At 43.8% G+C, this 27,188-nt stretch overlaps 2 protein-coding genes and 1 long non-coding RNA gene across 3 annotated transcripts; all 3 read right to left on the reverse strand.

Annotated features, from left to right (window-relative positions):
* Positions 1 to 3,149: 3,149 nt before the first annotated feature.
* LIF (LIF interleukin 6 family cytokine) lies at positions 3,150 to 4,951 on the reverse strand (the record flags this gene model as incomplete). The annotated part of the gene is made up of 2 exons (XM_083373398.1): positions 3,150 to 3,587; positions 4,850 to 4,951. 2 exons carry the CDS (start codon positions 4,949 to 4,951, stop codon positions 3,150 to 3,152), a joined length of 540 nt encoding a protein of 179 aa, XP_083229524.1.
* Positions 4,952 to 5,001: 50 nt separating this feature from the next.
* Positions 5,002 to 15,085, reverse strand: LOC310646860. Its single transcript, XR_014493781.1, has 3 exons — positions 15,054 to 15,085; positions 7,717 to 7,808; positions 5,002 to 5,028 (listed from the first exon to the last, which is right to left on the reverse strand). It is a non-coding gene; the product is annotated as an uncharacterized lncRNA (long non-coding RNA).
* A 6,667-nt stretch (positions 15,086 to 21,752) lies between these two features.
* On the reverse strand, positions 21,753 to 26,972 carry LOC310646735 (uncharacterized protein; the record flags this gene model as incomplete). Its single annotated transcript, XM_083373399.1, has 3 exons — positions 21,753 to 23,384; positions 25,532 to 25,686; positions 26,936 to 26,972. The coding sequence occupies 3 exons, from the start codon at positions 26,970 to 26,972 to the stop codon at positions 22,920 to 22,922; spliced, it is 657 nt and encodes a 218-aa protein (XP_083229525.1). The 3' UTR covers positions 21,753 to 22,919.
* Positions 26,973 to 27,188: the final 216 nt, after the last annotated feature.

Below are 27,188 nucleotides of genomic sequence, written 5' to 3' on the forward strand. Positions count from 1 at the left end.
ATCTCCAGAACTTCAAGGAATGGATTCTGGGTGAGTTCCCTGCAGCTTTACAGCTGGCTCTTTCCAAGGTTAGCAAGCTCTGGTCTTGTCAACCATCAGAAGGAGCCATCTCAGAGGCTGGGATAGAGAGAAAGGTTGACAAACCTGAGGAATGGGACAGATAAACCTCCTAGCCTTTTTTTAAAAAAAAAAATTATCTCCAGTTGGGGAGAAGGAGTTGGACCAGGAGTATATGCCAAGCAATGGGAGATAAACAAACCAAGAAAAAATGGCTGAAGTTTTCAAGTGACTAATTATGGTACAGAAACTCGATGGCTCAACACAACAAGATGCCACCTCCGAAAGACCTATGCAAATATTTATCTGTTTGCTATTCATTTTTAAAAGCAATCTCTTGTCATTTGTCAGTGATGTCCTGAGGAAGTCCCAGGAGATAACACTTCAAGCAAACTAAATTCTCAGTAGTGAGGGACCTCAGGTAGCCGTGTCCCCACAACCCTATTAACCATGTCAGTTACACATCCAGTGACTGCATTCATAGAACATACTAAGCACGGTTAGTTTTAAATCTTGGCTAGTTCGCAGTGGGACTTTAGTTTCAATTCCAGGTCTTGTGCAAATCGAGAAAAACACGTTAATTTGGTAAGGAAGGCTAAGCATGCTTTGTGAATGCATCCAACCTGTAGCTTGGAAGTTGCCTCAGAATGGGCTCTTAACTACAAATTTGCTGGCCTGCATAAAGGTGAATTGCATGAAATTGAACCAATGCATTCATTTAGTTCAACACCCACCAATTTGCTTGTAAAATGCATCGGCCATTTTTTCCACTGCAGTTTTGCTCTGCGCACATTTTCCTAAATTTCCCTTCTGAGTTGGGGTTGGGATTAGAATTGCCAGCTGGGATTATTCTGTTCATCAAAACTGGGAGCTGATTGCACCTTTTCTCTCAATCTCTTTCTGTCCTTCTCTCTCTCTCTCTTTATCACTTTTAGTGCACATTGATGCATAGTCTAAAAGAAAATTCTTTACGTAAAAATCTGCAGAAAAAGCAAGTGGCCAAACACCGGAAGACAAAATCCTTTTTGATCTGGAGGGAAGTCTCAGAATATTGTGGGGTGTTTTTTTTAAGGGAATAATAAATAATAGTAGAACATTCAAAGCATTTTAGATCATTTCCACAACAGTCCTGTGAGGTAGATTGGCATTGTTACTTATCATACAAGATTGCGTGGTTGGGGGAAGAGAGATCAAATAAGGTGTTTAGTGACATTAAGGCAGGATTTACCGGGAGTGTCCCTCATTCAACTCAGCTTCTGGACCAGATATGAATTCTGAATTTCCAAATATGCTGGGCTCAGCTAGCGTGGCCAGTAGTGAAGGAAGGCAAACGTCTATAAAGATCCTCAGTTGTCCAGATCTAAGGCTGTCCCCAAAGTGCATTTTCAAGAGGCAACTGGACTCCCTGGGTTTTCTTTGAAGACATTTTGCTTCTCAGCAAAGTCCACATTCTGGACAGAGAGGACTGCTGCTCGAAGAGGCCCTCTGCATGAAAACTGAACAGCCCTCTCTTAACAGAGGGGGAGGGATACCACACACACACACCCATCTCCTGTCTACAACACAGTCCTTTCAGCAGCTCCAAGAAAGTTCCACACCCATTTGCGCTATTCAAAGAAACCTCCAAGGGGCCTCGACGACTCTCAGAAAGAGTACTAACGACCAGATGACTGCAAGGAATATAAATCCTTCTATCCTCCATCCTTCAGTCAGAACCGAAGAAGCTTCCTGGATGAGAAGGGAAAAACAAAGCAAATCCATTTGCCTCCTTGAAACAGCGCCTTTGGAAGGAACCTGAGGATTACAATCTTTGCGGTTGGAGAGCAAGGGCTCGTGGAAAAGAGGACAGGGCTTCAAAAAATGGATGGGGGTGACAATTATTTTGATTTCTCTTGCGGAGACTCTCGTTTGGATGGCCATCCCCCTTTCTGGCTATTTAAGAACCCAATCCCTTTTTATGCCTCTGGTTCATAGGACAAGATAATCCCAAACGCTATGACGATGAGGATGGGCAACTACCAGACCGAAAGGCCCCCCACACACAAATGTCCTGAAATCCCTGCGTTAAACTGCAGCCACAGATCACCAAAGCGCATGGGGCCCTGGTGATTCGGGGCCGAAAAGACACGCAACAGGCATCTAACTAGGCTTTAACACATCTATAAATTTAGCAGTCTGACCCACAAGAAGGAGCTTGATCCCCCAATAGTACAAAAATCTCACCCTATATGTCTGCTTCTACCGGGGAAGAAGTTGCTGGAAAAAAATATATAATCTTTTTTTTTAAGGGACGGTTTCTGGCAGCTGAAAGACTAATCTTTCATACTAGCCAGCAGTAAACTATACGTGTGGCTGTGTGTGTGTACATGTGCATCTACATATCTGTATAAACACACACAGCCCAATATCTCCAATACAGCACAATGAAATAATATTAGATATTATCATAAAAATACACCAAATAAACTATTATTAAACTATTATTAAATTAAACTAGACAATGACTAAAAAGGAATATTCCAATTTTCACAAATGCCTGAGGCTTTGGGAAGGTTTTTTTTAGCCCTGCAAAAAAGGGCTGTTAAGTTATTCCCGCTGTTAGCAGAAAAATGTTAATTCCCATACTTTCATCCCATCCTTTGCTTATATATATATATATATATATATATATATATATATATATATATATATATATATATATATATATATATATATATATATATATATATATATATATATATATATATATATATATATATATATCGCCACTATTGCAAATATAAGTTAATCTTCTTGATTTTCATTGTCCTTTAAATATTTTTTTAAGGTGCTGGACTCTCTGGCTGTTTTAAGAGGAATAAAAATAGGAAAGACGGCAGAGAGGTTGATTTTTGTGTGTGTAACACAACCCTGAGAGAGATGCAAATAAATACTCTGGTATTTCCACCTCAAAACTGGGTGGAAAACTATTTCAAGACAAGCTAGTGGCCTAGAGGCTGAAATTACAGGAGAAGTATCAGAAGCGCCGGAAGGAGGAAGAGGAGGAAGAGGAAGAGGAAAAACAGGATCAGGCGAGGGAGGGCAGTTTAGCATCATGTCTGCTTGTGACGGCAATGTCCCAAAGCTTGCGCAGCATGGCTGATGACTTTTTTGTATTTCCGGAGTATCTGGCAACCTTTTTGTTTCTTCTCAAAGCTGTCTGTGCTGGAATGATTGCCGTAGGTCACGTCCACGTGACTGACCTTGTACTTGGAGCAAAGCAGGCAGGTGAGGTTGGACAGGAGGCCCGCGGTGTTGTTGGTGGTGTTTCTGAGTCGCCGTAGCAAGTCTTCCCTGGACTCTCTGTTGAAGCTTTCCTGGTCTTTTGTGATGTTGTCCAAGGAGGCATTAAAGAAGACAAAGATCTGGTAGAGGTTGATCACCCTCTCCTTGTCACTCAGTGAGCTGACGAAAAGAGGAAACGCCTGGTCAGGCTCACAAAAGTCATCCAGCTCCTTCTTCTCGCTGAAAGGGGGACCTTGGCTTCGGCGCTGCTCCAGAGAAACGAGAGAACCAAATTAAGGGTCGTCAAAAACATCCATTATTTCAGAAGACAAAGCAAAAGACCCCCTTCCATTTTGGAATGCAACCTTCACGCCAGGAGTCTCCAACCATGGCCACGGCCAAGATCTGTAGACTTCCACTCCCAGAATTCAGCCAGGCAATGCCGGCTGGCGACCCCCAGGGGGAGAGCCTTCTCTGTGGGCGCGCCGACCCTCTGGAATGAACTACCCCCGGAGCTGCGGACGGCCCCTGACCTTCAGTCCTTCCGCCGTGACCTGAAGACCTGGTTGTTCCAACAAGCGGGCCTGGACTGACTACGTTTTTTAATTAGGCTTTTTACTGGGGTAAATTGTCTTGTAATTATTGCATTTATTGTTTAATTCTTTTTTAAAAAAATTACTTTATGTTTTTTAATTTTTATGGTTGTGAGCCGCCCTGAGTCCTCAGGGAGAAGGGCGGCATATAATCAAATCAAATCAAATCAATTCCCCAGTCAGCATGGTCTTAAAACGACCAAGCTTGAACACTTCCCCTCTTTTGCACCCATGTTTGGAGGGTGAAACATGTTGGGAACTTTCCAAATTCACGTGCTACCTTCACTCAGTGACCTCCGACTCCTTTTGGTGCCGTAGAATAAGGCAATAACATACAACCTCAACTTTTTACTTTTACGTAATACTGTATACTAGCCATTTCCACAGCAACTAATGTATCTAACCGGCAAAACCCAAAAGCAAACATCCATATTTTTTTTCACCTCAAGCATAAAGTCCAGAAGTGGGTTCCAAGCACAGTGGTACTTTGGTACTCATTCTTGATTGGTTCCGATGAGTATCAAAAACAATGAGTAACAAACAAATTTTTCCCCATAAGGAAAGTGAGTGAGTCATAAGGCAGCCGACACCGACAAATTCTAGCACAAACAATGAGTACCAGAGCAAAATTTTCAGTTCAGATTTGGCATTGAGTATCATATTCAATGAGTTTCAAAGAGTTGAGTACCAAGGTACCATTGTAGAAACAAAATTAATTGTATTCTTTTCTTTCAATCAAAACAGTCCATTTAAACCTCTCTGCTAACTCCATTAACTTTTGCAGCCATTCGTCCATTCTGGGAACCAAAGCATTCTCCCATTTTTGTGCACAAAATGGCATGAACTTATGACTGCAATTCAAAGCTCGTCTACAGTCATAAGTCAAGGACTACCTGTACTTAGGAGAGGGAAGAGATATAACAGAGATCACTTACATAACTCTCAAATAACTCCGGAGCTGACGTGTTCAGACGTGACACCAGGCACCGCACTTGATCAAAAACAGGGTGCTTGCAAGGCCGAACATCGTGACACATGGAATTGTATCCGTCTGGGTGCAAAGGTCTCCCAGATGAGAATCTGCAGTGTGCGATCAGCAGCATGGAGATAACTCCTGGTTGGAAAACAAAAGCGGAGGAGGTGAATTTTTCTGCTAGTAAAAAAATAATAATAATAAAAAAAGCTTCTGAACCTCACAAACTTTCATCTCAATTTGTTCTCGTTTTCCCATTTCTCCTGATTTTGCCACCGTTTGCAATTCTTGTTTTTCTAAATCGCCTTTGCGTTTTTATTTATTTATTTTTATTTTATGGAACTTTCAGCATTATTTCTGTATTACAGGCAGTCCTCAACCTACCCACCATAATGGGGCAGTTGTACGTCGTAACAGTCATGAAATGGGCGACCGATTCAATTCAAGTTTTTTTGCAGTGGTCATTAAGCAGACATGGCAGCTATAAGGCAAACCCCATCATAAATGAAGCCCTGTTGCCAAGCACCCAAAGTTCATTCACACGACCACGAAAGGAGCCGAACCGTTGAATTTGGCTCAAACATAGAACATAGAAAAATAACACTTATTAGAATCAAAACCTTCTAAGGACAAAATAAGAGCGGGAAGGGACCTTGGAGGTCTTCTAGTCCAACCCCCTCCTCAGGTAAGAGACCCTATACCATTCAAGACAAGTGGCTGTCCAGTCTCTTCTTAAAAGCCTCCAGTGATGGAGCACCAGCAACATTTGGATGGAAGCTAGACAAGGAGAGAAGCAACCTAGAACTAAGGAGAAACTTCCTGACAGTTAGAACAACTAACCAGTGGAACAACCTGCCTCCAGAAGTGGTGAATGCTCCAACACTGGAGGTTTTTAAGAAGAGACTGGACAGCCATTTGTCTGAAATGGTATAGGGTTTCTAGTCCAGGGGGTTGGACTAGATGACCTCCAAGGTCCCTTCCAACTTTATTATTATTATTATTATTATTATTATTATTATTATTATTATTATTATTATTATTATTATTATTATTATTATTTATTGATTTATTTATTTGGAGGCAAGCTGTTCCACCCTGACCTGTGGTTCAAATCTGTGTTGAAACAGCTGAGGAAGCTCTCAGCATCCCATCACTGCCCTGATTTCACGCATCCAATTTATTTGACAGGCCAGCATTAAAAAAAAAAGAAAATCAAAAGGGAGATTTGATAAGCTTTTCCCTGGAAAGACCCCCACCCCTCCAAACTTAGCCCGGCTCTAGCCTCCAGCGACCGAGAAAGATGACAAAGCAAAAACAGAGATGGAGGAAGCCCAGAAAAAAAGGACATGTCAAAAACAAAACAAAACACAACAACAGCAAGATTTCTGGAGGACGAAAGAAAAGAGGCCCCAGCAAGGAAATTTAATATATATATATATATATAACAGGAAATCTAGCAGAATCTTCAGCCTGGGCATGTCCATGTCAAAACACAGGCACACCTCTTTGCAGAAGGATCATTGCACAAGACCCAGGGAATTCTGACACTCAGAGTTGTGTGTGTGTGTGTGTGTGAGAGAGAGAGAGAGGGGGGGGGAAGAAAGACTGGGAGAAAGGTTGTGCGGTGATGAAACCCACAAGCTGGAAACTGCAATCCAGCAAATGTTACATCACAAAGCGCAATGGGGTTGTTTTGCTAAGGCTGCAAATACAGGAAGGAGAATGCAAGCTGATAGGGCTGGCTGTTTAGTTTGGATCTGAAGGCAAAACCCAGGAAGGAGCTTGCTTTCTTGAACCCAGAGTCTTTTGAGAACATGGCCACTCTTCAGTTTTTGACCACTGAGCGTTGCGATACAGCCCTTGCTTTGTCCAGAAAGACCTGCCATCATTAGCCAAAAAGGGACCCGCTCTGTAAAAATAAAGTAGGCTCATTCCATTACGACCCTGTGTAATCCCTTAATTCTGGTTAGAATCGCTGCCGACTGGATGGAGCTGAGCGTTTGCTGGCCGGATGCCCTTCCTGACACCTACACAAAGTTCCCAGCAGAATTTCCTTTTCCTTTGCGCTTTTTCTTTCACTTTTTTCCCCCAATAGCGTCGCGGATAGCAAAATAAGCAGCCTATGAATTTAATAAATAAATACATGAAAATCATAAGAGTTGGGAGGGAACAAAAGGGTCATCAAGTCCAGCCCCTGCTCTGAATGACAATCCAGCTCTATCAACAACCTCCAGCGAAAGGGAAGGAAGCCTTGCAAGGCGTGACATATTCCACTGGTTGACAGCTGTTTAGCATCAAGCAGTTCTTCTTGATGTCTAATCTGTATTCTTGCAACCTTGAAATTTCATCCCGTTGATGCCTCCTGGGCTCCAGAGGAAGAAAGCCTGTCCCAAGATGGGCTTTCGGCCTCAGTTGTAAGACCTGAACTCACAACTTTTCCATTTCTAACTAGATGCCTTCAGCTCCCTACACCAAGCCGGCCCTCACCGCATCCTTAGTTTCCCCCCCACCCCATTTTCTTCAAATATCAACACTCGATTAAGACAAGCCGTCCGCCGCACAGCGAACCAGGTGTTTCCCAGGCAGTCAGTCAGGAATAAAAGACAAGATAAAGATAAAATTTTTTGGATTAAACGTCCGCGTTTAGCAAAAACCAGCAGTGGCTTGACCTCACTTGGGGGAGGGGGGAGGGGAGGGGGGTTAAGAGAAGGAATAAAGCGAAAGTTTGAAATCGGTTAATTCCAGCTGTATCCCTTGACAAGGCTTCAATGGCAAAGCAAAATCAAAGCTTGGGAAAAGATTTTGATTTTTTTCTTTTTTTTTTTTTACCTGCAAGGAGGGTTCTCATTGAAAGTTGCATCCTAGAATGACGTAAGAGGAACTCAGCAGCTCGCAGGAGAGTTCATTCATAAAAGCGATGCCTAGAAAGGAACATCGTGACTGGTTATATACTGTGAGGCATGGGAGGGAAGCTGAGATCATTAATTACTCGGTGGGGGGGGGATATCTTCTCCACACACCCCTTGCACACTACTCTTCAGTCAAGAAAACCAGCTTCATGCTTACATCACGGATGACTCAGCATAGGGGGAAAAAAAAGTCCCCCACACACAAACACACACACACTCTCACACACACATACACACAGAGACTTAACAATCATTTCACAAGCGTGAGTGGAAAAATAGGGGTGTCGGGTAGCTTGATTGCCCCCTGGTGGCTTTGCATTATTTTTTTTTTTAGGCCATAAGAATACTAATTTCCGTTCAATAAAATGATGGAGAAGACAGAAGACAAGAAATATCGGAGGTGTATACCTGCTCCACTTTGGAAGTTTCTGGGCTACATTTTTTTAAAAAAAATCAGAATAAAGCTGAAAGGGACTTTGGAGGACTTCTACTCTATACCATTTCAGACAAGTGGCTGGCCTGTCTCGTCTTAAAAAAAAACAAAACTCCGGTGATGGAGCACCCACAAATTCAAGAGGCGAGCTGTTCCACTGGTTAATTTTTTCTTGCGCTTTTGATTTTTTTTTATTATTACATTTATATCCCGCCCTTCTCCGAAGACTCAGGGCGGCTTACAAGCTTAGCAGTAGATTTGTCCAAAAGCCAAAGGTTGCAGACCTTTGGGGGGGTAAAAATTTCCGAGAGACCTTGAAAAGGAAGGAATTTTTTATAAGAAGTCAGCTGACATAAAGGCCGTCTCAAGTTTCAGATGGAGGGATTTTGGAACAGATGATTTATCGGATGGAAGAGAGGCATGTTCGGTCTCCTGTTTAGATGCAAAGACAGGAGTTATAAAAAGAAGATTCTATACCAAGAGGTGTGGATTACAACTCCCAGAATTCCCCAACCAGACCCTTGGTTGTTGAGGTTGAGAAACGCGCTTCTATAGAAGCCTGATTTTTCCAAGTAGCCCTTGAGTTGAATGTTACCTTGGACAACAGTGATGGTAATGGGTCCACCCAAAAGAATCCGGATTATTTTCTTTTCTATAACAACTCTTACCTTTCTTGAACAAAAAAAATTAGCCGGGCTCTCTCTCTCTCAAGAATTTGTGGTGTTTGTATGTGATGCAATGTAGATATTTACAAAAGATTTTTAACTGCGTTGGATTAGGGGGATTCACAACACACCCTTTTAGGTATATTTCTTAACCATTAGTCAGCAATTCTATATGTACACGCCAGAGAAAGGAACGGTTCACTTTTCTTTGACAATTCATAGCCATAAGCTTCGGCTGACTTTTTTCTTGTCAAATATGTCTCCAGCCATACTAGACCAGGATGTCTAGTTCAGCCTTTGCTACATTTTGAATTTTGCCACCAGACTCCCCCCCCCTTGCTCATTCTCATTTTGCTCTCATTTTACTCTGAAGGGTTGACCTAAGAATTTGCATTTTTTTTTCTTCACAAGGTTGTGTTTTTCGTTTTTTTTTTCCCAGAAGAGAAAGTCTCAGAATGAGCCACAAATGATTCTACGGAATTATGGAAAAGCTTGAGGTTAAAACTTTTGGATGGAAAATGTTTTTTTTTTTTTTAAAAAAAACACACGAAACAAAGGAAATAAAAAACCAAGATGACCTTTCAGTCAAACTGATAAAGAAAATTATGAATAATTTCAAAATTCTTCCCCAAATGTAAATTAAGAAAGGAAGTGTCTTGGGTAGATATTGGGGCTGGTTGAAAAAAGATTGCAGCCTAGGTGAAGGAAAAAAATGTTTAATTTGCATCTGAATGTGAAATTATCTTGTGAGTTTTTTTTAAAAGAAAAATCTCTTGTCTTTTAAAATTAATATATATTGATCACAGAGATGTGATGAGAGATAGTGACAAAGATAATAGGTAGGTAGACAGACAGACAGATAGGAAATAGGGATGATAGATAATAATAGAATAGAATAGAATAGAATAGAATAGAATAGAATAGAATAGAATAGAATAGAATAGAATAGAAGCCAGAAGGGACCTTGGAGGTCTTCTAGTCCAGCCCCCTGCTCCAGCAGGAGAACCTAGACCATTTCAGACAAGTGACTGCCCAGTCTCTTCTTTAAAAACCTCCAGTGAGGGAGCGCCCACAATTTCTGGAGGCAGGCTGTTCCACTGGTTAATTGTCCTCACTGTTAGCAACTTTCTCCTTAATTCCAGGTTGCTTCTGTCTTTGATCAGTTTCCAACCATTGTTTCTCATCCTGCCCTTTGGTGCTTTGGAGAATAATTTGACCCCCTAATAGATAATAGATAATTACTAGATAATGATGGATGGATGGATGGATCCATTGTCACAGTGCAATGAACCATTAACTTTATGACCTTTCCATGTCTAGACAAGGAAATATGGCAATTGCTTGGGCAGTCAGGGGAAGAAGCTGCTTATTTGGCAGCAGGACAAACATTGATTCCGCCAGGCCTGTTTTAGGCTGATCCCAGCCCAGCCCTCCTCTGTCATCCATATTTCCTTCCCATTTCCACCTCTTCAGATTCCTTCCGCATCATTCAGATGTGCCCTGCCTTGCCATGACAAAGCAGAAGCTTTGGAACAGCAAAATATGTGTTTGTGCGGAGCCTGTCTGTCTGTCTGTTTGTCTGTGCGTTAGGGTTAGGGTTAGGGTTAGGAAGGAAGGAAGGAAGGAAGGAAGGAAGGAAGGAAGGAAGGAAGGAAGGAAGGAAGGAAGATGACTGTGGGGTCCTTGGTGCTCTCTGAGATTGTTGTTTTCTTGCAGACGTTTCAGGACCCAACTAGGTAACATCATCAGTGCAAGAAGAGAGAGGGGTTTGTTGAAAGGAGGAGGAAGGAAGGAAGGAAGGAAGGAAGGAAGGAAGGAAGGAAGGAAGGAAGGAAGGAAGGAAGGAAGGCCATGGTGAGGAAGGAAGGAATACCATGTTGAGGAAGGAAGGAAGGAAGGAAGGAAGGAAGGAAGGAAGGAAGGAAGGAAGGAAGGAAGGAAGGAATTCCATGGTGAGGAAGGAAGGAATCCCATGGAAGGAAGGGAGGGAGGAGTAAAAATTAGATTATTGATGTTTAACGCAAGAGTCAATCACTAAAATAGAATTTATAATGATTTAGATCCTCTGCTACCTTTGACGTGTCTGTAGAAACTATTGGAAGTGTTATAAATCTCCTCCTTTCCATTGATGAATAAGCAGCCATTGCTCCCCTGAACGAGCAACGATACTCCAAGCCAGAAAGCTGGAAATAACACAAATTCCTTGAAAGTCCAACGGCGGTTGCACAAGAGCCAAACTTTCCTTATTGGAGGCACGAACGCCTGGCTGATTCAGAGCCCCGTCGGCTTCGTAAGGGAAACATGAGATCAGCGAGCGCTGGGGGCAGCCCAGATCCTGTGGCTGCCTGCACGAGCTTTGCCTAAAAACCCCTGACCAGAAGAATGATCTAAACGGAGCCCTTTTGCCAGAGGGGAAAAGGTAGGAAGGGAAGGAAAAGATTTGCATAAGGCAAGAAGAGAGGGGGGGGAAATCGGAAATCCCGTCTTATTGCAAGTCCTGAGGATGAGCAAGGAAACAGGATGCAGGGCCACACCTGGGGCCCAAAGCAGTGACTGAAAAGGCTGGCATATAGCCATGTCAGTAAATGCAGGTGGTCCTCGACTTACAACCATTCGTTGAGCGACTGAAATGACAACGGCACTGAAAAAGTGACTTCTGGCTGGTCCTCACACTTACGACCGTTGCAGCCTCCCCATGGTCACGTGATCTCCAAATTCAGGCGCTTGGCAATTGGCTCCTATTTATGACGGTTGCAGGGTCTCGGGGTCATGTGATCCCCTTTGGCAACCTCCTGACATAGCTGGCTCGGGGAATTCTGGGAGTTGAAGTCCATACATCTTCAAATCTGTGCCCAGGTGGAGAAAACACCCTATTAAGAATTACAATGTGGTTGATATCAACTTTTAGAAAATCTTCAAGGGCCAGGACTGAGGACCTCAAACTACAGTACAGGTAGTCCTCAACCTACGTTGCTCAGCAACCATTCCAAACTATAACATTCCCCTATGACCCAAATCCAACAGCTATCCAACCCCCTCATGGATCCCAGTTTGTGCAGTTGTGCAACCGGCCCGCATTTACAGCCGTTTGCAATCTCCTGCAGTCACGTGACCACAATTTTCAGTCTCCTAGCTCAGGAGTAGGCAACCTTGGCTCTTTTATGACTCGTGGACTTCAAGTCCCAGAATTCCTGAGCCAGCATGTCTCAGCTTGGAAACTCTCCCTTTCCCCTCAGCGTGGCTGGCTCAGGAATTCTGGGAGGTGAAGTCCACGAGTCATAAAAGAGCCAAGGTTGCCAACCCCTGTCGTTGCTCAATGGCAGATCACCTGCCCCAATTTTCAGGTCACATCCGAAGAATTTCCCACCTGAAATGCTGCTAATCAGTGTCGACAGGACCAGGCTAGAAGGAAGCCTTTAACTGGCCTTGATTGGCCTCAAATAAAGTAATGCAGGATTGAAGCTGGAGACAACTTGAATGGGAGACCAGTAATTGTAATTGACTTTGGTTGTTCAGATGTATGACCAGGATGCTGTGTACACTCCAGAATCTGGCCCACCATTTTAACTTCCTTTCATTCAGATGCAACAGCTTCAGTTTGTCGACAGTTACACCACCAGCTTGGTTAATCCTAGCTAATAAACCTACTTCTTGGAAGAAGACGATCAATCAGTCCTCTCAGCCCAACTCTGGAAGTTCTCAAGAGATGCAGCTTAGAGATTAAACAGCAAGTCCTTCAGTTGGATTTGCAGATATATAAGAAAATGGCCTGTCCCTGGTAGATCTTTCTCCTTATCTATTTCCCTCTATAATCTATCCTTTCTGTCTCACACAGAAATGTGTTTTTGTCGGTCAGGCTCAATGTCACTAATGGTCTTGGAAGAAAAGTTCCATCATACCTCACCTAAAGATTATTTGTGTCTGTTATTCTATTCTGTTCTGTTCTGTTCTATTCCATTTTTTATTATTCTGTTCTATTCCATTCCATTATTATTCTATTCTATTCTATTCTATTCTATTCTATTCTATTCTATTCTATTCTATTCTATTCTACTCTACTCTACTCTACTCTACTCTACTCTACTCTACTCTACTCTACTCTACTCTACTCTACTCTATTCTATTCTATTATTCTGTTCTATTCCATTCCATTATTATTCTATTCTATTCTATTCTATTTTTATTATTATTCTATTCTATTCTATTCTATTCTATTCTATTCTATTCTATTCTATTCTACTCTACTCTACTCTACTCTACTCTACTCTACTCTACTCTACTCTATTCTATTCTATTCTATTATTCTGTTCTATTCCATTCCATTATTATTCTATTCTATTCTATTCTATTTTTATTATTCTGTTCTATTCCATTCCATTATTATTCTATTCTATTCTATTCTATTCTATTCTATTCTATTCTATTCTATTCTATTCTATTCTATTCTATTCTATTCTATTCTTCTATTCTATTCTATTCTATTCTATTCTATTCTATTCTATTCTATTCTATTCTATTCTATTCTATTCTATTCTATTCTATTCTATTCTATTCTATTCCATCCCAACCCATCCCATCCCATCCTATTCCATTCCATTCCATTCTTCTGTTAAATGCTTTTATCAGATGGGGTTAAAGGAAGCATGAGGAATCTAGAGTAGTTGTCTCCAAACTTGGCAACTTTAAAGACTTGTGGACTTCAACTCCCAGAATTCCCCAGAGAGCTATGGGAGTTGAAGTCCGCAAATCTTAAATCCGCCAGGTTGGGAGACTCCTGCTCTAGAATTTCTTGAACAAAACCTCTCCAGCCCCAATTGCCATCCACTGACAAAAACAAGTTGGGGGCTCCTGGCAGTTGGGGTTCAGCAACCTCAGCCACAGCTCCTCCCATCCTGCTCCATTGGACTTCCCAACATTTCTCCAGCTGTTTTCTGACATCTCCAAACTATTTTGGGGAAGGTCTTATCAAGGGAGTGGATGGGATAGTAAACAGCTGCTTTGGGGCTTCTGTAAAATAAGCCAGAGCAGAATCTACCCGTCAGAGATGAGATGGAATTGCTCGGCAGAGATCAAGTCTCTCCTCAAACGCCTACAAGAGGATTTGTGTCTTGTCTCATCTGGAAGATGCAGTTGATCAGATGAAAGCCAGAGCACTGCCGGTGTCTGTGTGGTCTCAGCAGAGGGGAGGAAAAGCTCCTGCAGGACACCTCTGCCCCGAAAGAGCCATGAGGTCATCGGCCGTTGTGCTGTTGACACTAAATTGGATGTCGGAAGGGGAATTGGGCAAGGTAGGCTCGGTGGCCCCACCTTCTCCAGGACAGCACTCTTCTCCTTCCTTCTTCCGGTTCAATTAGCCAGACGAAAGGAGAATAAAGAAAATTGGAAGGAGGTGCCACAAGGTTAATCTCTGGTTGTTTGCTCGGATGCTCTGAGTACAGGTAGTCCTTGAGTTACGGGCCCATCGGAGTTGTAACGCGCGACGGTCGTCAAATTTCTCCAGGTATTTTGTGCGCCTTTCCATTCCGTTGGTTGGCAGATCTGAGCAGCGGAGGAAAGAGAGAGCTACCAGGCTAAGCCATCATTCCTCCGTCGCATTTAACAGTCCTTGGGAAGTCAGATGCAGAGACCATAGCTCGTCTTCAGCAAACTGAAGCTTTATGGGGTGGGGAAGAAACAGAAGCCCAGAGCCAGGAGGAGGAGGTAGAGCAAGAATTCCCAATTATTTGAGGGGCTGTGACAAAGAAAAGGAGAACCCATCCTCAAGGGCGCCTGAAGGCAAGACAAGAAGCAACGGATGGAAACTAGTCAAGGAGAGAAGCAACCTGGAGCTAAGGAGAAACTTCCTGACAGTGAGGACAACTAACCAGTAGAACAACCTGCCTCCAGAAGTTGTGTGTGGGGGTGTGTGTGTGAAAAAGAGATTGGACAACTATTTGTTTGAAATGGTATAAGGTCTCCTGCTTGAACATGGGGTTAGACTAGAAGACCTCCAAGGTCCCTTTCAACTCTGTTATTCTGCGAATGGATTGCCTACAACAGCAACCTCGTTCTGATTGGAAACGAAGCACAATAAAGCCACTGAAGCCAGCCACTCAGCACTCCAAGCCACCTTCATGCAAATAATACTAAGGACAATAACAGCAAGCCATTTCATTTTACCTTTTTCGGAGATTGCATGTTTTGCCACCAACAAAGGCTAAGCAATGCCGTTCTTTCTTCCACCCGAGTCTGGCTTCCTGGGGACAAGCGGAGAGGCGTTATCTTATTGTCATTGGTCCTTAATCTCAAATGTTCTCTTGCTTCCAACTTGGATTGGGTGCAGAAAACAAAAATAATTAAAAAGAAGAGGACGCTCCAGAGGAGATTCACTTCCACACCCTGCAATAGCTGCCCACAGCTGTTTAAAAAGAAGGCAGATGTTCCCATGCAAAAAAATAAAAATAAAAATCTTATTTCCCTGCAGAAGACAGTCGGCAATCCTCTGGCTGTTCCTTTCCGAAGCTCTCCTTCCTCTTGGTGCGACGTTCTTGAGATCCAACTTTGAGGACTGTTGGAAAGGCCAAGGCCCTAGAGAACGAACCATCTGCTTTGGGCTCTGCCCTGACCAAGCTTGGGCAGAGATCCGGGCGGGAGAGAGAGTCTTCAAAGTGGGAATTGGAATTCACGTCCCCTTCAAGGGCTTCAGTCAAGAGTAAAACCTTCTTACCGAATGACTCACCATTCAGCTGATCTTGGCTACGCCTGGAGGTTTCATCCAGCAAGAGAGGGAATAAATGACTGCTTTTATCTCATGATAGCAAGTGAACACTAAGGGACTCTTTGACTCACCTGCTAGCCCGGCTGCCAGTTGCTCCATGGATTAGAGCAGAGGTCTCCTCCGTCCGAGACAGCCCAGTTTTCACCAATCTGAAAGTTTTCAAAGATGGTCCGTAGTGACTCCCCCAAGATGCTTTTTTTCAGGAGGCAACTATGGTGCTGGAGAAGACTCCTGTAAGTCCCTTGGACTGCAAGGCGATCAAACCGGTCAGTCCTAGAGGAGATCAATCCTGACTGCTCTTTAGAAGGCCACATCCTGAAGCTAAAACTCAAATACTTTGGCCACCTAATGAGAAGGAAGGACTCACTGGAGAAGAGCCTCATGCTGGGAAAGATTGAGGGCAAGAGAAGAAGGGGACGATGGAGAATGAGGTGGCTGGATGGAGTCACTGAAGCAGGAGGCGTGAGCTTAAAGGGACTCCAGAAGATGGTAGAGGACAGGAAGGCCTGGAGGAACGTTGTCCATAGGGTCGCGATGGGTCGGACACGACTTCGCAGCTAACAACAACAACTGGACTTTCTCGTTTTTCTTCGAAGAGGTTTTGCTTCTCATCCGAGAAGCTTCTTCAGCTCTGACTGGATGGTGAGGGTGGGTGGGAATGGAAGGATTTATACTCCTTGCAGACAGTTGGTCGTTTGCCTTCTTTAGAGAGTTGTTGAGGCCACCTGGAGGTTTTTCCCTGTGTCCTCAGGGTCACCCGAGCAATCGAAATGGCTGTGGAACCCACTTGGAATCCCAAAGGTGCTTTTTCAGGAAGCAGTTGGACTTCCTTGGTTTTCTTTGAAGATGTTTTGCTTTTCATCTGAGAAGCTTCTTCAGTTCTAACCAGATGCTGGCGAATGGAAGGATTTATACTCCTTACAGACAGCTGATCATTTGCATTCTTTCAGAGAGTCATTGAATACATCCTTCCATTCCCCACCATCCAGTCAGAGCTGAAGAAGCTTCTTGGATGGGAAGCGAAATGTCTTCAAAAAAAAACAACAAACCCCAAGAAAGCCCAGTTGCCTCCTGAAAAAGCAGCTTTTGGGACAACAGTGACCTGGATGACTGAGAAACTCCACAGATGTCTGTAGTGAACACAGCAAAAACAATGATTCAAGAAAGATATTTTGGAGTAGGCATACCCAACACCATCACCTTTCAGAAGCTGTGCATTTCCAACTCAAGCGGGAGAGGCCAGCTACTTGAGGTTGATGGCCTTCAACTATAGGGAACAAGGGAGGGGAATAAAAAAAACAACAAAAACTAATGTTAGGAACCCAGTGGAGCTACAGAATTCCACTCTCAGTTGGCCTCATGTTTCCTGTTAGATAGTAACTCCGTAGTAGATCTCAGAGGGATGGTAAGCAGTGACGGTGACTCCCTCGGTTGGGTTTGAGCAGAAGTTGGACCATCTCTGGCTGGGATGTCTCAGTGTGGACAGAAGAGGAGGGATGATTTGGTGTCTTCAAGTAGCTCCTCCCAATACTGTGTTTTAAGGATCTCCTTTGCTCTTCCTTCCTTGCATCCAGTTGGTGAAGTAGATTGCTACTGGACGCAGACTGAATGTCAGAAGGTGGGAAAGGTCCAAAGCGCCTGGTTACAAGAGAGACTATCTTGAGAACAAAGATATACTCCAGCGTTGCGGACAGAAGATAATATTTGTAGCTCAGGGTTGAACTATGGGGTCCCTGGTGCCCTCAGTCAGAGCTTGATGGCTTTCTTGCCTTTTATTTCGCTTTCCTGAAGTATCCAGAAACTCTCCTTCCTATAAATTTGGACAGTTTCTTTCCAAAGCAAGCACGTTTCGAGATAGCAGTGGCATACTTGTCTCTCAAGCGCGTTAGCTTCGGGGAAGGCATTCTTTCCTTACTATCCTTGTAAAATATGTCAACCTGGGTGCTGTTTGGTATGTTATGCTTTCACTGGCTGCCTTTGTCAGCCCCTGCAGCATTCTCTTCCTTGTTTCCTTTGCTTTTGAGTTTTTCTCCTGTATCCCAGAGGGAGTCCATCAAACGCCTTTCGGATGCTTTGAACTACAGCCCCCCCATGCTTGCTCATGGCTCGTGCTGATTGAGGCTTCTGGGAAGCCTGGACCACATCTCCCATCATCACTCAGGTGGAGAAAGACTCCCGTTGCCTCTCCAGCTCCAGGCTAAAAGCAGCTTAATTCCCAGAATGCCAAAATAATAATCATAATAAAAATAACTATTGACTCAGCTGATAGAGGGAAAGGTCAAAAGGTTTGGGGGCACCCCAAAATTAGCAATATTTTTTTAAAAAATAATGCCGAAAGGAAAATACCTATCCTTGAAGGAAGGGGGGAAATCCCCAAACAACTCAATCAAGACTGAAAAAGCTGATTAACTGTTGAAAGGAGGAAGTGGGGAATGGAATTTAGTGGCCAGAACAACGTCTGTCTGGTAGAAACTCAAATCACCAGCTCTCCAGTCCATAAGGGATGCATTCATTTGTTGTGGCAAAGCTCTAGGCTAATATTATTGTGCCCTAAGACAACTTGTATGTTCCTGGTACCCACAAAGAGAGAGAGAGAGAGAGAGAGAGAGAGAGAGAGAGAGAGAGAGAGAGAGAGAGAGAGAGAGAGAGAGAGAGAGAGATACAGTAAATAGATAGATAGATAGATAGATAGATAGATAGATAGATAGATAGATGATAGATAGAGAGAGAGAGAGAGAGTGAGAGAGAGAGAGAGAGAGAGAGAGAGATGAGAGAGAGAGAGAGATGAGAGAGAGAGAGAGGAGATAGATAGATACAGTAAATAGATAGATAGATAGATAGATAGATAGATAGATAGATAGATAGATAGATAGATAGATAGATAGATAGATAGACAGATGATATATATACTTAGATTCATATATCTCTCCCCCTCCAGAAAATGGGGTCCCTGGAGGTGGGTCAAAACAGACAAGAGGCAACCAAGGTCAAGATACTAGTATCTCTAGATACAGTATGACCCACAACAAACTATGGCCAATATAGTTTCCTGATTACAGTTAATTTGTCCGTTCAACCAAAAATTTTACTTTTTACATGCCCATTCATTTCCTCCGCTCACCTTACTTAGCTGCAAAGTCACACCCCAATTTTGAATTTCTAACGTGGCCAGTACCGATAAATGTAACCAGAGAAATCAAATCGGTTTTGGGGTCCTCCGTAATTTTTCAAAGAAGGCCGCCGCAGAGAAAAAGGTTTAAGAAAACACTGACCATAGCAGACAACTGGGCAAAGGAGTACACAATGAAAATCACAATACTCTCACACAGGCACGCACGCGTACAGACAATTTTTCCCCTTGGCGCAAAATACTGGAAGTAACGTTTTTACATCCCACTGACGCAAAGTGCTAGAAGAGAATGAAGGATTTCCACCACACACACACCCCAGCCAGGAACTAACCCTGTTAGCACGCTACGCCTTTGGAAGCCACTTGGAGAACAAACGGTGTTCCTGCAATGTCTGCACAAGCACGGCAAGCACCTGGATCAGATCCCCGCTCTTCTCCCCATCCCACCCACCACCACCCCGAGGCCAGGCCATTCATTTCCTCCGCTTTTGTCCAGAGCTGCTAAATTCACCTCTCACCTTACTTAGCTGCAAGAAACGGATGAAGTTTGGAAATCGGTGACGAGAGATATTCCAACGAAGACAATTGTGAAACAAGAGTCAATTCATACCAAATGTCTTAACACCCCTGGATGTCAGAGGGTGAACTCAAGGCAAGGCGGGTGGAGGAAAATATCTTATTTTTTTTATTGCAGGGAGATTATCTTAAAATGCGCCTCGCTATATATCTGCATGCTTTCTTTCTTCCTTCCCTTCCCTGCGATGTTCTCCCTCCGGCAAAATACTTTTATTAGTCAGGCCGAACCTCTTGGCTATCTTGAGAGTTGGAAACCTTTGTTGTGTGTTTCACTGGTGCATATTTCCATCTACTCAAGGCGAATGCATCACATCTCCATTCAATTAACATTATTCTTCCCACAGGGACAACTGGGAAGGGGTGTTAAAAAAAAAAGACAATGGCAGCCATCAATCATCAAAATCCCCTTTCCTCTATTTACTTACTAGATTTTTTTTTAAATAACCCCAGATTTGGAAGGGACCTTGGAGGTCTTCTAGTCCAACCTTGCTCAAGCAGGATACCCTATTCCATTCCAGACAAATGGCTGTCCAGTCTCTTCCTAAAACCTCCATTGATGGAGCACCCACAGCTTCTGGAAGCAAGTCGTTCCACTGATTAATTGTTCTCACCACCACGAAATTTCTCCTTAGTTCTAGGTTGCTTCTCTCCTTGATACGTTTCCATCCACTGCTTCTTAATAATAATAATAAAGTTGGAAGGGACCTTGGAGATCATCTAGTCCAACCCCCTGCTCAGGCCGGAACCCCTATCCCATTTCAGACAAATGGCTGGCTAGTCTCTTCTTAAAAACTTCCAGTGTTGGAGCATTCACCATTTCTGGAGGCAGGTTGTTCCACTGGTTAATTGTTCTAACTGTCAGGAAGTTTCTCCTTAGTTCTAGGTTGCTTCTCTCCTTGACTAGTTTCCATCCGTTGCTTCTTGTCCTGCTTTCAGGTGCTTTGGAGAATAGCTTGACTCCCTCTTCTTTGGGGCAGCCCCTGAGATACTGGAAGACTGCTATCATGCCACCCCTAGTCCTTCTCTTCCTTAGGCCAGACATATACCCAGTTCCTGCAACCATTTTTATCCTGCCTTATTACTTACGTACAACTCAAAAAGTTTCTTTCTTTTCTCCTTGTTCCTCACTTCCGGTTCTTTGACGATGAACGATATCTACCCCTAATTCCCCCTCCACTCCACACTCACCCACATCCCAGGGACTCGGGCAGTCCCGTAATCTTTGGGCTTTAAATTTTAATTCCTCCGCAGCTGCGTTTCTAGCTAGCAGAATTTTATTTTATTTATTTTATTTTATTTTATTATTTTATTTTATTTTATTTTATTATTTTATTTTATTTTATTTTATTTTATTTTATTATTTTATTATTTTATTTTATTTTATTTTATTTTATTTTATTTTATTTTATTTTATTTTATTTTATTTTATTTTATTTTATTATTTTATTATTTTATTTTATTATTTTATTTTATTTTATTTTTTTATTTAAAAATATCAATTGAAAACAAAAGCGATAGTGCCACATGCCTTGCGGTGTGCGTTCCAGGGGGACTAATGCACCTGGTATGATGATTGGGTATCCTTTATTAATTGGTCAATAGGCCACATCAAACATGAGCATCACCCGTAATAAAATGCAATAAAGTGAGATAAGATAAGATACAGTGAGATAAAAGAGCTACCGTGAGGTAAAATAGAATAAAATACAGTAGGTAAAGATCAAAGAGTAAGATAAAATAGTATCAGGAGGAGGAGGAGGAGGTGGAAAAAGAAAAATTCCCTCCCTCCCTCCTTCCTTCCTTCCTTCCTTCCTTCCTTCCTTCCTTCCTTCCTTCCTTCCTTCCTTCCAAAAGGAAAACCTAACCTCCCCATTTGGGTGAATCAAACCCTTAAAGAGCTGATGAAAAACACACATCATACAATTTTTTTAAAAAAAACATATTTTATGAAAATATCTAAAGGACAATAATTGTATTAGTTATCAGGAACAGGATACTACTACTAACTACTTCTTCTTCTTCTTCTTCTTCTTCTTCTTCTTCTTCTTCTTCTTCTTCTTCTTCTTCTTCTTCTCCTCCTCCTCCTCCTCCTCCTCCTCCTCCTCCTCCTCCTCCTCCTTCTTCTTCTTCCTCCTCCTCCTCCTCCTCCTCCTCCTCCTCCTCCTCCTCCTCCTCCTCCTCCTCCTCCTCCCTCTTTTGCATAAAAAAGATGTTTTTCCCAGCCAGGAAGACCCAGTTCTACTGAACATAATATTTACATGCACCAGTTTGTTCTGCCAAAGTAATAAATATGCCAGACGAAATATCTCAGAGCTAAACCAGGCCAGGATAACAAAAGATGAAACAATCTTTTCCCGCCCCACCCACCCACCCCCACCCCACGCACACAAAAAAACCCCAAAACGAAACACAAACATCCTTCATATAAATACCAATTGCAACATTTTAAATAGGCTTCTAGACATTTAGGATCTATGAGGTTCAATAAATAATGAAATCACATGACACGTCTCAGAAAACAGCTGGGCACAAATGGCCTTTTCGAAGTGACCCACCCAATTTGTGGGCCGCCTCCTCCTAATTTTTCCAGGCAAAAGATGGTTTCTCTGACCATCTTCAAAGAAGGGGATTTATCGTAAACCGGCAGACTCAGTTTCCTATTTTGGAAAAAGTCAACAGGAGGCCGTCAAAATCTCTCCTCGGCATGGAATGGAAAGCTGGGAAACCAACACCACAGCCATGCAAGATTCTATTACTTTATCCTATTCTCGGTCTTTCTCAGATCCAGCAACTTTGAGATGGGTGGACTTCAACTCCCAGAATTCCCCAACCAGCGTGCTTTGAGATGGGCGGGCTCCCAAAATTCACCAGCAATTCGCATGAGGTGTGATTTTGAAAAAATGTCAAGAAATTGGAAGCCTGTATCTCTTGCAACCTCAGCAAGTTCAGAGGTATGGACTTCAAATCCCAGAATTTCCATGCTGGCTAGGGAATTCTGGGAGTTGAAGTCTACGGTTGAGAAACATTGCTATGCCGTACTCCATCTCGGTATTTCTCAGCAACTTTTAAGATTTGTGGACCAGCTTCCACCATGCTGGCTGGGGGAATTCTGGGAGTCGAAGTCCACCCATCTGCTGAGATTTATTTATTTTTTTCCCCAAACGTTGGCCTAGCTCAGGGATAGGCAACCTTGGCTCTTTTATGACTCGTGGACTTCAACTCCCAGAATTCCTGAGCCAGCCAGAACCAATGAAGCTTCTTGGATGAGAAGCAAAATATTTTTCTTCCTCCTCCTCCTCCTCCTCCTCCTCCTCCTCCTCCTCCAAGAAAAATACAGTCCAGTTGCCTTTGTGACAACTGTGACCTGGATGACTGAGAATCTCCACAGCCAGGCTGCAGGCCCAAATTTTAGTTTTGAAAACTTCACCCTTCAGCCTTTGCCTTTTCCTAACTCTCCAGACCACAGTATCCAAATTCTGGAGGTGTAGGCCTCATCCTTTCAGATGTTCTCAAAGACTGGTCGAATTACACCTCTGCTTCGTGCTCCCAACCGAGGAGTCACTTAAAAAGGAGCGATGTATTCCCCCCCCCCCTTCTTCTTTTTCTGTCTTTTGCCTTTCACTTTTTCCTTTTGGAAAACCTTTGCTAAACTCCGGATGAAGCTGGAGAGATTCCAGAGGACCTGGCAACCTTCCATCTTTTGAGCGAAGGACGAAGAGTCTTGGGTACGTTCTGAAGGCGTGACGGGGGCCGGGCGAAGGCCCCTCCGGCAGTGGGCACACTGGATGTTGGAAAGGAGGCCGGTGAGTGAGAGGGAAACCGTTGCCAGCTGGTGGGAAAAAGGCACCTCTGCATCCGTGTGCTGATGTTCCAAGGCCTTCAGAGCCCGCTCCATTCGGACTGCCGTCGTGTAGAGTTCTTCCAAGAGGAGCCTCTCCGGTTTCTTCGTGAGATTTCTACTGGGGAGCCAAGCAAGGGGCAACTGGCAAAAGAGGCGCCGGTCATCCTGCAAGTCCATGTGCGTCAGCTGGGTGTAAAAGCAGAGGCAAGTCACAAATCAATGGCCTTTTGGGGAAAAAAACATCATTCAGATAGGTAATAGCCCTGAATATAGAGCCAAAGCAAAACGTAAGTGTGGTGATGGTGATGGAAGAGAAGGAGGAGGAGGAGGAGGAGGAGGAGGAGGAGGAGGAGGAGGAGGAAGAGAAGGAGAAGGAGGAAGAGAAGGAGGAAGAGAAGGAGAAGGAGGAAGAGAAGGAGGAAGAGCAGTAGGAGGAGAAGGAGCAAGAGAAGGAGGAGGAAGAGAAGAAGGAAGAGAAGAAGGAGAAGAAGAAAGAGGAGGAGGAGGAGGAAGAGAAGGAGAAGGAGGAAGAGAAGGAGAAGGAGGAAGGAGGAAGAGCAGTAGGAGGAGAAGGAGCAAGAGAAGGAGGAGGAAGAGAAGAAGGAAGAGAAGAAGGAGAAGAAGAAGGAGGAGGAGGAGGAAGAAGAGAAGGAGGAAGAGAAGGAGAAGGAAGAGAAGGAGGAAGAGGAGAAGGAGGAAGAGAAGGAGAAAGAGAAGGAGGAAGAGCAGTAGGAGGAGAAGGAGCAAGAGAAGTAGGAGGAAGAGAAGAAGGAAGAGAAGAAGGAGAAGAGAAGGAGGAGGAGGAGGAAGAAGAGAAGGAGGAAGAGAAGGAGGAAGAGGAGAAGGAGGAAGAGAAGGAGAAAGAGAAGGAGGAAGAGCAGTAGGAGGAGAAGGAGCAAGAGAAGGAGGAGGAAGAGAAGTAGGAAGAGAAGAAGGAGAAGAAGAAAGAGGAGGAGGAGGAAGAGAAGGAGAAGGAGGAAGAGAAGGAGGAAGAGAAGGAGAAGGAGCAGAAGACAAGGAGGAGCAAGAGGAGGAGGAGGACAAGGAGCAAGAGAAGGAGAAGGAAGAGGAGGAGGAAGAGGAGGAGGAAGAGGAGGAGGAGGAAGAGAAGGAGAAAGAGAAAGAGAAGAAGGAGAAGGAGAAAGAGAAGGAATGGTATAGGATTGCCTGCCTGGGCAGGAAGTTGAACTAGAAGACCTAGAAGAAGACCTTCCAACTGTGTTCTTCTGTATTCTGGAAAAAGAAGAAAACCAAGGAGGAGGGGGAGGAGGGGGGGGGAGGGGGAGGATGTCTCTTGAGTCAGCACGCAGGAAGCCCGGGAGGAAGAACATCACCCAAAGGAGTTTCAGCTTGTGACGAAACCATCTCTTGCCCTGGAGGGCGACAGTTGAGATTGCTGAATGCATCGGAAGGTTGCCGACAGGTGGCATTGCCCTCAGGTGTGAATACCTGGAATCGGGAGCCAGGTTTTGGAGTAGGGGATCACCTGAAGATTCCTCAGCTTTTTCTGTTTCCTCCAAAACAGCTTCCTAGGTGCTTGAGCGTCCTAATCCGGACCCGCCAATCAAGAAGCCTATTTGCTCCCTCCAATTAAACCATGCTACAAATGCCCTTGGATAACGGTGCCGCTCAGCCCTAGATAAGTGATGTAAAAATTGTCTAGCTGGATCCCCTGAAGCCACATGAAGCCACAACAGATACAGCTAGTCCTTGACTTACGACCGATCGTTTAGCCATTTGCAGCATCCTCTGCAATCGCCGTATCCCTGAACCTGTTTCCAAGTGTCCGAATTTTTGATTGCGTATCCAACCGGGATGCTGCAAAGGTGGTCCAGTGCGGACAAACAGTCATAAGTCCCTTTTTTCAGCGCTGTTACAATCTTCAAAGAGTGACTAAATGAACTGTTGTAAGTCCAGGACTACTTTTAAAGCAGAAAATAAGAAAATGCAAAGCTTCGAAAGGAAAACGCCCGCCAGATATTTGTTTTTTTTGTTTTAATTCCATTTATATCCCGCCCTTCTCCGAAGACTCAGGGCGGCTTACAAGCTTAGCAGTAGCCTTCATTCTATGTATATGCCTGCTTATTAGGGCTTTCATACACCCCCAAGCGCATTTTTACAGAGTCAGCTTATTGCCCCCAACAATCTGGGTCCTCATTTTACCTACCTCGGAAGGATGGAAGGCTGAGTCAACCTTGAGCCTGGTGGGACTCGAACCTGCACTAATTGCAGGCAGCTGGTGTTACTTAAGGAGGCATTAGCCCACTGCTCCACCAAGGGCAAATCCCATTTTTTTAAAAAAAATAAATAAAATAAAATCCAACTTTACTCACATAGGATTTGTACAAGTCTCGAGCAGGTCGTTTCAACCATATGATCTGTAGCTGAATTTTCTGCAGAAATCCTGAATCTGCTGGACACCTGCGGCAGATGCTGGCCGTAGAATCCACCAGGGTTGGGCACAAAAGCCAGAAAGCGGACACCAAGACTAGACGGGAAGGCAGATAAATGAAGGAGATCAGCTGTGAGCCGCTCCCGAGAATTAAGTGCAATTCGACATGATTCAGAGGCAGCCATTTCTTTTCCGGAATTTTCTTCAGCGTTTCAAAAACTGCATCGGTTTGAAAATTCACTTCTTCGGAAATACAACAGTATCCGGGCTGCCTTTTGATGCCTCTTGAGTATTTCAGGGCTCAAACTTCCTGACAGTCAGAACAATTAACCAGTGGAACCACCTGCCTCCAGAAGCGGCGAATGCTCCAACACTGGAAGTTTTTAAGAAGAGACTGGACAGCCATTTGTCTGAAATGGTATAGGGTTTCCTGCCTTAGCAGGGGGTTGGACTAGATGACCTCCAAGGTCCCTTCCAACATCATCATCATCATCATCATCATCATCATCATCATCATTATTATTATTATTATTAGCCTGTTAATGTTTGACTCCAGAGCGATGGGAAGAAAGGGTGTTAAAACTATTTAAAATATTTAAAATTAATATAGTACCCGAAGCTGCAATGAGTCAAACTCTCAGTGTTTCATTTCTCCTCCTCTGCTGACTAGCACTGATGATGTTTCCTAGTTAGGTAATGAAACATCTGCAACAAAAACAACCCAGCTCAGAGATGCATGCCAAGGATCCTCCGTTCCTTCTCCTCTGTCTGCACAGAACAACAGATGCAAATAAACTCCCAATCTGAGATCATAGCTAAGAGCAAAGTGCCTGTTTTGCATATGCGATTTTTATTTTTTTACATCTGCCGTCTTCAGTTTAAACTTCTTTGAAGTCCCTTGTGGGGCGGGGGGACATTTCCCACAGTGGGCCGGACCTTGTCAAGGAGCCAAGACAGAAATCAAATTGAACCAGACTGATGTGAAATGAATGCAGCGGAATTAAAGATGGCAGTGCATTCCCTGAAATGTTCTGTCTGGAATGAGTCCCAGACTCCTAGGGCTCCCAGGTGAGGTTCTGCTCATTGCTGCAGTCCAGACTTTGCAGACGGGACACCACGTCAACCTCAAAGCTCCAGCCACTCAGAGACCAGTTTAAAGGAGGAAAATGGGCAGGTCCCTTTTCAAGCTACTCAGATGGTTGTTGGTTCCTCAGGAAGCTAGTCTTTGCTGAACACTCAAGAAGGCAGAATGTCAAAGAAAGAGAAGAAGAAAGTGGGGTGCAGGATCGGTCCTGCCGAAGGGTTGTCACCCAAAGAGAAGGAAATGGGGAGAGTCGTCACCTACCACGTTGAACAGCGACCGCTACAGACTTCTCCACCATTCTTCTGCAATTGACTAACTAAAGGGGGAACCTCGCTTTTAGTCGTCTCCTGGGGTTGGGCGTGGTCCTCGCCCACACACAAAACCCACACTCGCAGACACACTCGCAGAAAAGAAGAAGCACTGACAAGGCAAGGCACCAAAGGAAACGCAACCCTGCCAAGCTTGGCATCAAGTTCCTTGAGGTCAACACGGGTCACCAGAGCAACTTGCCCAA

The sequence above is a fragment of the Vipera ursinii genome (assembly GCF_947247035.1).
Source record: "Vipera ursinii genome assembly, chromosome: 14".
NCBI classification, from domain to species: Eukaryota; Metazoa; Chordata; class Lepidosauria; order Squamata; family Viperidae; genus Vipera; species Vipera ursinii.